The sequence below is a fragment of the Paramormyrops kingsleyae genome, chromosome 7 (genome assembly GCF_048594095.1).
Source record: "Paramormyrops kingsleyae isolate MSU_618 chromosome 7, PKINGS_0.4, whole genome shotgun sequence".
Taxonomy (NCBI): domain Eukaryota; kingdom Metazoa; phylum Chordata; class Actinopteri; order Osteoglossiformes; family Mormyridae; genus Paramormyrops; species Paramormyrops kingsleyae.
This window is the reverse complement of record NC_132803.1, coordinates 27,658,853-27,668,156: the sequence shown is the minus strand read 5'-3', so window position 1 is coordinate 27,668,156 and position 9,304 is coordinate 27,658,853. Positions and strand designations below refer to the sequence as shown.

General features: G+C 46.9%; 1 protein-coding gene and 1 long non-coding RNA gene across 4 annotated transcripts in view; one reads left to right on the top strand and one right to left on the bottom strand.

Annotated features, from left to right (window-relative positions):
• Positions 1–8,878, top strand: part of LOC140592137 (uncharacterized) — a 46,428-nt gene extending 37,550 nt beyond the window's left edge. Inside the window, exons 1-5 of one of the 3 annotated variants that reach the window (XM_072714687.1) lie at positions 6,169–6,284; positions 6,436–6,855; positions 7,615–7,776; positions 7,972–8,100; positions 8,266–8,878. In XM_072714687.1, coding sequence (XP_072570788.1) covers positions 6,218–6,284; positions 6,436–6,855; positions 7,615–7,776; positions 7,972–8,100; positions 8,266–8,846 — 1,359 coding nt within the window. In that variant the 5' untranslated portion in view covers positions 6,169–6,217 and the 3' untranslated portion in view covers positions 8,847–8,878. Of the gene's footprint in view, positions 1–6,168; positions 6,285–6,435; positions 6,856–7,614; positions 7,777–7,971 lie in introns of those variants that run through there. The other 2 variants (XM_072714685.1, XM_072714686.1) reach the window with 2 other exon arrangements.
• LOC140592031 (uncharacterized) lies at positions 593–1,562 on the bottom strand. Its single transcript, XR_011992256.1, has 2 exons — positions 1,232–1,562; positions 593–1,084 (listed from the first exon to the last, which is right to left on the bottom strand). It is a non-coding gene; the product is annotated as an uncharacterized lncRNA (long non-coding RNA).
• Positions 8,879–9,304: the final 426 nt, after the last annotated feature.

Sequence of the window (9,304 nt, the reverse complement as noted above, 5' to 3'; positions counted from 1 at the left end):
TAAAAACAGGAAAGCCTGAAACCTCAAAAAATACGATAGTTAAAAATCCAAGTTACGTAGGCTACGTGTTTGCAAATTCAGCTGATGCAGCTAATTTTAAGTTTATAATGGAATATAGATTTACAGCATTTATAATTTATTTCTCCCCACAGTCTGCTGCCAAGGAACATTATGAAAGCAGCACAAAACCTCCCCAACCTCCTAATATTTACCTGCAACTGTATGTTCAAAACAGACCAAATGGGGTGGGGAAAACAGCAGACCCAGCAAAAAAAAAAAAAAAAAAAAAAAAAAAAAAAAAAACACACATTACCAGGTAGCACGACGACAATCGGGCTGTACAGCAAGCTGTTTTAACAAGTACATGGAATAGTAGTCTTAGGTCACTGCACTGCAACACACAATGAATCACCACAATCAGTGTGGTGGGACTTGATATGAACCATGAAATCTGAAGCTTCTGGTATTATGACAGGGTCCCTTAAATTCAAGATACTGAACTCATTGTCAACACCTCACTACTCTAGAAAGGTGAGGCCATACATCTCTGCAGTTCCCTCATCCAAGCACAGATTACAGGAGACACTGAATGTTCAGGACAAAGCAATTTATTAGCATTGGAAAGCAAGATTAGGCCAAAGCATTAACAGCTACACATGGCCTGTGCTAGGACGTATACTCTGTGTAGGCCTGTTATGGGCAGCTGTGCTATGGGCAGGCACTGGAGTAGAGCTGTTCTCAGGATGACTTCCCGTGGAACCACCAGGTGACTGAGGGGCCATCACTACTGAAGAGGCTACAGCATTCAAAGCTTCGGGTGGAACGTTCTCAGGCAGCTCAGCACTGAGATCATGGACGTTACTACCAACTTCAACATGGCTGCTCTGGTCATGCAGCTCCACATTCAGGAGAGGCCCATGGACTTCAATGTCACTGCTGGCTGAGGAGTCAGAGACATTTTGGCTAGACTCATGCACCTTGAGACTCTGGTAGCCACTGGAGCCTTGATTAGATGCAGGACGTGCTGTTGACTTGGAGAGGGCCCGTTTCTGTAAAGCATCTGTGCCAGAAGGCTTTGGGAACCCTGTACAGCAAAGGCACAGTCACTACTATAGCCACTACACCGAGTAAAGGGATTTAAAAAAGAAAAAGCCTTCACAAGCCAGAAGAGAAAGCCAGTTACAATATGCAAACAAACCCAAAAATTAGTAAATAAAAGTATATCACCCACCTTCGTCAAACAACGAATACAGAACAAAACAAGCAAACACTAACACACGACCCATCATTCCTGCCATATGCTGTCCAAACACCGTGTCTCAAACAAAAGGCGTTTTCGTACGATAAAAAAAAACCGTCAAAGGTGTTAATAAAGGATCGGCGAAACCGCGCCCTCCGCTATAATAACAGCTGCGAACTATATCAACTAATTAACAATTAACGAGAATTTCAAGACGGTTACTAATCACAATGTATTTTTTATTCTACGTTTTATTTTCGACGTATACTGCTACTACTCACATCAGGCGCCGATATATGTTTCTGTCAGTGGGTGCCCTGAATAATTTATCCCCCCGCAAGACAGAGACCACAACTTAATAATTTTAACGTACACAAATTTAACAACTAGCAATCGGAAATAAACATTGAAAAGAAGTCTGGAGAAGAGACTTGGTCTACTGTACATATATATAGCCTACCACAAAACGGCACAAAACTGCATAAACCGAATAATTCTCCCAGTTTGTAATATTTATAACATACATTTCGACACATAAAATCACTGCAAAAGGGGTAAAAAATTGTACTTTCGCACACTAAATGCCGCTATATGAATGGTTAAATTGTGGAACATGTAATAACAATATGAGGGGCTTAACAATTGGACAAAACTTTTTTTAAATACCGCAGTCAACTATACATATATCACGTTCTTATTGTGAAATCACTCCATTGTAAGTTCTTGCAGGGAATACTGATAGCGATTTCATTCCCGTTTTAGGTGTCCCTAGTCAGTTTCCGTTGGCTTTGGTCAGATTAAGTTATATAGAACAGTCGCGTCAGTTTTCCGGTCGGTTGTATCATTTTTTTTTTCAAGAGACACATTGTAGATCGGTGGCCTGTACTACGAAGGGGGTTTAACCAAATCATACTTAACCCCGAGGTAATTTGCGAACGCGAGGTTAACAAAATCATGTTGACTCCATCGGGGCTAATCAGTACTACGACGCCAGTAAAGAAGTTGATTTGTTAAATCGGTGTTAACTGCATTGGAGTTTGTGCGCGTTCACATATATGGAGCACGTTCGGCAACGCAAGGCACCGTTTGACTCATAGCGCGATCTCCATATGTTTCACGGAGGAAGACTGCATGCTAATTATGCAGCGTTATGAGGAGTTTAAATCAACCCTTTAAAGAAAGTCCAATACCACTGCAGGTAACAAAAGCAGGCAGGCTTGTTGGCAACGTATTGACGACGAAGAAAATGCATACGTACATTTTCACGGTCATAAAACGTGGTCTAAAATATCCCACGACCGAGTATTAGACAATGTAGTGTTTTCTGAAAAGAATTGAAATACTGTTAATAAATACAGAGGCTAATAGATGCGACACAATTCAGAAGTCACCTATTACAGTATATGCTCCTAAGTAATACAATGCTCCCTGAAGTTCCATTACTATATGTTACTCATAATGAAACCTAATGTTAACAATAACTGATCCGATTTCAAATGCAATAGTAGTGGAAAGCGTTCGTCGCAGCAAGTCAAGATGAAATATAGAAACATCATGTCAAGTGGTAGGGCTATGTATTTATATTTCTACTCATTATGAAAGATTTGTTGTGTCTAGCCTCCACTAATAGCGTGTTTCTATGTTTTACAGCTAATAATAAAAGGTGTCTGTTAATATGACACTTAATAGAAGGTGAGCCACTGTTTAACAAACAATTAAATGATTTACAACAGGACAAAACGAAAAAAAGAAGCATATGTGTAGTGAGAAAACGACTTGGAACCTGTCACCGCGGTTAAGTTAGCCTCATATTCTATATTCAGTTTTCTGGCTTTAATATCTTTACGGAATTAAGTAAGGTGGCCGTTTTTAATGACAGAATTGTGATGTCCAGTACACAGACATCGATGCACACCGATTATTTTTCCGCTTCAAAACATTTTGTGATTTGTGCCAAATCATGTTAATCGCTAATATAATATAGGTCCTTTCAGCTGTAATGATATATGGTGGTTTAGTATTTTGGGCTCATGGCGACTGTTGCACACCCCTTTGTTTCCCAGATTGCTTTACATGCAAATTTTAATTAATTTTTGTATCCGTATACTCAGGGGCGCCGCCAGAAATCTTGGGCCCCATGAAAGATTACAATTTTGCCCCCCCCCCCTTTTTGCGAAAAGGTAAAGCCCCTAACAGGGCCCCATGTCAGTGCTGGGCCCCTAGAATTGTTCTAACCTTTCCCCCCCTGGCGGCGCCCCTGCGTATACTGTGCAGTCGACAATAAATGAATGGGTTAATAACTTTAAAACTAGACAAGACAGGCACATCTAGTGAAGTGTGCTTTGATCAGTGGACAACAGGGAACAATGCACACCTCTTGGGTTTTCAGAATAACTTTCTCTGTAACAGTTATTAATTAATACATTGTATGCATATTATATGCCATTGCTCCATTTCATACATATTAACAGAGAGAGCCCCTCACGATTCGCGCGCCAATGTCGTACGGATCATCCAGGCACGCTGGCATTGTCTTCGGAGAAATTGTAGTTGGATGGGCGGTGCTCATATAGGGCTGGCTTACGCAGAAACCTCGACTTAAACAAGAACAAAAACTGCTCGGAGCAGTTTTGAGACTTAGGGTAAATTGCCATAGCAACATGTCTCGACTAAAACCTACCTACCTTTCGTAGTACGGGTTAATCGCGAAGTTACACCACACGTCATCAAGTTACTCGCAAATTTACTCCGATAAGCTAGTAACCCCGCTTCGTAGTACAGGCCACGGGTGACAAACTAATAATTGCCGATTATTAAGGGTCCAAAGCACATAGTGCTATGGAACCTTATTGTTTTTGTTAAGATTATTAAGGGTCCAAAGCACGTAGTGCTATGGAACCTTATTGTTTTTGTTAGGATTATTATTTTTCTTATTATTTTTCTTCCCTAAAACTGAATGCCCAGCCTAAACCGTAAGTCCTAGGCTGACCAAACTTGGTACGATGATTGCAATTCCTACCCACTACTCAGGTTGTCCGACCCGTCCGACTCAGTCAGAGTCAGTTACACGTTTCGGCCATTAGCCACGCCCAAACAATGTCCAAATTTGTCCCGTTTTGGTCTGACTGCTATAACTTGGTCGTGCCTTGGCCTACCTCGATACTGTTGTCATGTCCATTTCAATGTCCATTTCAATCAGACAGCTATATCTCAGGCATGCTTCAGCCAATCATCACCAAATTTCTCTCACTAATGTAGGGCTCTACCACCGAGAGAACCTCCAAATTTTGTCGATCTGTCAAACGGGAGCGCTACGGCCACTGTTTATGTATTTCTAAGACCAACCTAGGCCAATTCAGCTCAAATGAGTTACCAGATCAGGTAGGAAGATGTCCAGCTATCTCACCCATCATACCAACAGCAGCGGGTGGCTCAGTGGGCTAAACTTGTGTGCTTGTAATCAGAGGGTTGCCGGTTCGAACCCAGCTTCGGTGGGTACTTGAGCTAGGCAGCCCGATGTGCACAGCATACTCTCCGTAAAGCAAGCTGTGGAGATGTAAAGGCGTTTTTCCCATGAAGGTCAATGAAGCTCCTATTATTATTAAACCAGCCGTTCAGACGGGCTCAGGCACTTCTCCGGAGGGCTCAATTATAATTATTTTTCTTCCCTAAAACTGAATGCCTAGGCCTACCAAATATGGCAGTAAGATGCCTATTGCTACCCACTACTCAAATTCACTTTGTCGTGCCAAATCCAGTAATATATATAACTTGGTTGTACATCTTTGTGTTTTTGCATAATTTATATTTGTCTGAAAAAAGGACATTTTGTTAACCTCGTTGGATTTTCGCCCAACCTACTTAAATCTGGTGTCATTCAAATCAGGAGACAGTCGTTTTAAAGATTTAGAGAAAAAAACTTAAACTTTCGGTAAGGTACGGCGAAAAGCCACACCAAGACCCTACTGGTGCCACGTCCATTTCAATCAGAGAGCTATATCTCAGGCATGCTTCAGCCAATCATTATCAAATTTCTCTGACTAATGTAGGGCTGTAACCCAGACAGACCCTCCAAATTTCGTGTCGATCGGTCAAACGGGAGCACTACAGCAACTGGTTATATATGTCTAAGACCAACCGAGGCTAATTCAGCTAAAATGAGTTACCAGATCAGGTAGGAAGGTGTATACCGATCTCACCCATCTTACCCAAAGCAGCGTGTGGAGCAGCGGGTTAAGCCCGTGTGCCTGTAATCAGAGGGTTGCTAGTTCGAACCCAGCTTCGGTGGGTTCTTGAGACGGCCTACTCTCCGTAAAACAAGTTCAGGGAGACATAAAGGCATTTTCCCCACGATGATCAATGAAGCTTCTTTTTTATTATTATTAAAACAGACATTAAGACAGGCATAGGCACTACACCAGAGGGTTCTACATTCTGTCCAACATCTACTGACCTGTTTCACCTACACTAAAAGCATTTCATCTAAATTTCTACCTACTACTACGACCATCTCATCAAAACCAGTCCTGCTCTGTCCTACATCTACTATCACATTAGACTTACACTTAATCTACATCATGTTATGCTACTATAGTTATGTCTGACTTTCGACTATGCTGGCCACCAGTGACAGTCCTCCAGTTTTCTGCCATTATTACTATATTACTTGTCCTACCTATCCTACCAGTCCGATCATCATACGCTTTGGACCCTTTCGTAACTGCTTGCAGTTTCTAGTTATTATTGTTGTTGTTGTTAATAGTAGTACACGTCAAACGTAAACGAAAATAAGCTTTTTGAATGGAAACCGTCTTACAAAATTACTCATTATTGATCAGTTCTTCTCGCAATCAGATTACTTCTCAATCAGTTGATATAGTTCTCAGCTGTTATTAGGGAAGGAGGCGGTTTCGCGGATCCTTTATTAACACCTCTGACGTGGCTTTTGTGTTATTTGAGCTTGGGGAGGGTTTCAAGATGGTAAAAATGCGGTTTAGTGTGCTTGCGTATATTGGTTTCATTTTGTGCTCTGTGTTTGATGAAGGTAGGTAATGCTTTTCATGGATTTTCAATTACTTGATTCACACAACGTAATTATAAGATCTATTTCATGGGATTCTGTTGTGGATGTTTAGCTTTTTCTTTCTTTATCTGGGTTATTACTTGATCTCCAACTGTGTATCATTATTGTACAGGGTATCTAAGGCCATCTGGCACAGATGCAGATGCTTTACAAAAACGGGCTGTGAAGTCAACAGTGCATCATCCTGCTTCTGCTCAAGGCTCTAGTGGCTACCAGAGTCTCAAAGTGCAGCAGTCCAGCCAAGCTTCATCAAACGCCTCAGCCAGCAGTGACATTGAGCTCCATGGGAATCTACTGAATGTGGAGCTGCATGACAAGAGCAGCCATGTTGAAGTTGATAGTAACGTCCATGATCTCAGTGCTGAGCTTCCTGAAAACGTTCCACCCGAAGCTTTGAATGCTGTAGCCTCTTCAGTAGTGATGGCCCCTCAGTCACCTGTTGGCTTCACAGGAAGCCGTCCTGAGAACAGCACGCCGCCTGCCCCTAGCACGCCGCCTGCCCCTAGCACGCCGCCTGCCCCTAGCACGCCGCCTGCCCATAGCACTCCACCCGAAGCTTTGACTACTGTAGCCTCTTCAGTAGTGGTGGCCCCTCTGTCACCTGTTAGCGTCACAGGAAGCCATCCTGAGAACAGCTCGACGCCTGCCCCTAGCACGCCTGCCCCTAGCACGCCTGCCCCTAGCACGCCTGCCCCTAGCACGCCTGCCCCTAGCACGCCTGCCCCTAGCACGCTGCCTGCCCATAGCACTCCAGCTGAAGCTTTGACTACTGTAGGCTCTTCAGTAGTGATGGCCCCTCAGTCACCTGTTAGCGTCACAGGAAGCCATCCTGAGAACAGCTCGACGCCTGCCCCTAGCACGCCTGCCCCTAGCACGCCTGCCCCTAGCACGCCTGCCCCTAGCACGCCTGCCCCTAGCACGCCTGCCCCTAGCACGCCTGCCCCTAGCACGCCTGCCCCTAGCACGCCTGCCCCTAGCACGCCTGCCCCTAGCACGCCTGCCCCTAGCACGCCTGCCCCTAGCACGCCTGCCCCTAGCACGCTGCCTGCCCATAGCACTCCAGCTGAAGCTTTGACTACTGTAGCCTCTTCAGTAGTGATGGCCCCTCAGTCACCTGTTAGCGTCACAGGAAGCCATCCTGAGAACAGCTCGACGCCTGCCCCTAGCACGCCTGCCCCTAGCACGCCTGCCCCTAGCACGCCTGCCCCTAGCACGCCTGCCCCTAGCACGCCTGCCCCTAGCACGCCTGCCCCTAGCACGCCTGCCCCTAGCACGCCTGCCCCTAGCACGCCTGCCCCTAGCACGCCGCCTGCCCATAGCACTCCACCCGCCCATAGCACTCCACCCGAAGCTTTGACTACTGTAGCCTCTTCAGTAGTGGTGGCCCCTCTGTCACCTGTTAGCGTCACAGGAAGCCATCCTGAGAACAGCTCGACGCCTGCCCCTAGCACGCCTGCCCCTAGCACGCCTGCCCCTAGCACGCCTGCCCCTAGCACGCCTGCCCCTAGCACGCCTGCCCCTAGCACGCCTGCCCCTAGCACGCCTGCCCCTAGCACGCCTGCCCCTAGCACGCCTGCCCCTAGCACGCCTGCCCCTAGCACGCCTGCCCCTAGCACGCCTGCCCCTAGCACGCCTGCCCCTAGCACGCTGCCTGCCCATAGCACTCCAGCCAAAGCTTTGACTACTGTAGCCTCTTCAGTAGTGATGGCCCCTCAGTCACCTGTTAGCATCACAGGAAGCCATCCTGAGAACAGCTCGACGCCTGCCCCTAGCACGCCTGCCCCTAGCACGCCTGCCCCTAGCACGCCTGCCCCTAGCACGCCTGCCCCTAGCACGCCTGCCCCTAGCACGCCTGCCCCTAGCACGCCTGCCCCTAGCACGCCTGCCCCTAGCACGCCTGCCCCTAGCACGCCTGCCCCTAGCACGCCTGCCCCTAGCACGCTGCCTGCCCATAGCACTCCAGCTGAAGCTTTGACTACTGTAGCCTCTTCAGTAGTGATGGCCCCTCAGTCACCTGTTAGCATCACAGGAAGCCATCCTGAGAACAGCTCGACGCCTGCCCCTAGCACGCCTGCCCCTAGCACGCCTGCCCCTAGCACGCCTGCCCCTAGCACGCCTGCCCCTAGCACGCCTGCCCCTAGCACGCCTGCCCCTAGCACGCCTGCCCCTAGCACGCCTGCCCCTAGCACGCCTGCCCCTAGCACGCCTGCCCCTAGCACGCCACCTGAAGCTTTGACTACTGTAGCCTCTTCAGTAGTGATGGCCCCTCAGTCACCTGTTAGCGTCACAGGAAGCCATCCTGAGAACAGCTCGACACCTGCCCCTAGCACGCCTGCCCCTAGCACGCTGCCAGCCCATAGCACTCCAGCTGAAGCTTTGACTACTGTAGCCTCTTCAGTAGTGATGGCCCCTCAGTCACCTGTTAGCGTCACAGGAAGCCATCCTGAGAACAGCTCGACGCCTGCCCCTAGCACGCCGCCTGCCCATGGCCTGAAGAAGCTATGTCAGACTGCTGTATGGTAACTGACCGATATTAAACTGCTTTTTGCTCAACATCCCTTGTCTCATGTCAGATCTGTGCTATGTAACTGCTGGAATCCTTGGTTTCTTATGGATGCAGACTGTTCTGGATTATTCAGTGTAGCATGAATCCTTTTGTGGTGACATTGCAGCAGTTGCATGATGTTCTTTAAGTAAATGAACTGCCCACCTGAATTGCTATTCAAATTGGTAGGCAATTTCCACTTTGTTGTGGTGTCTGTGCTGTGAACAATAAATCCACCATTTGGATCACATCTGCCCTCAGATCAGTGACCAAAACCTGTATATTAGCACTTGCTACAGTTCGACACATGGGGCTGCAATCACAAAGTGGGAGAAAATATGGTGTTCTGCACTTTGGTATGTTCTCTTATGATGCTGAAATTGAACTGCAAGTGCCCCAAAAACGCTTAAGATGGACAAATGATCTGGTAGTTCTA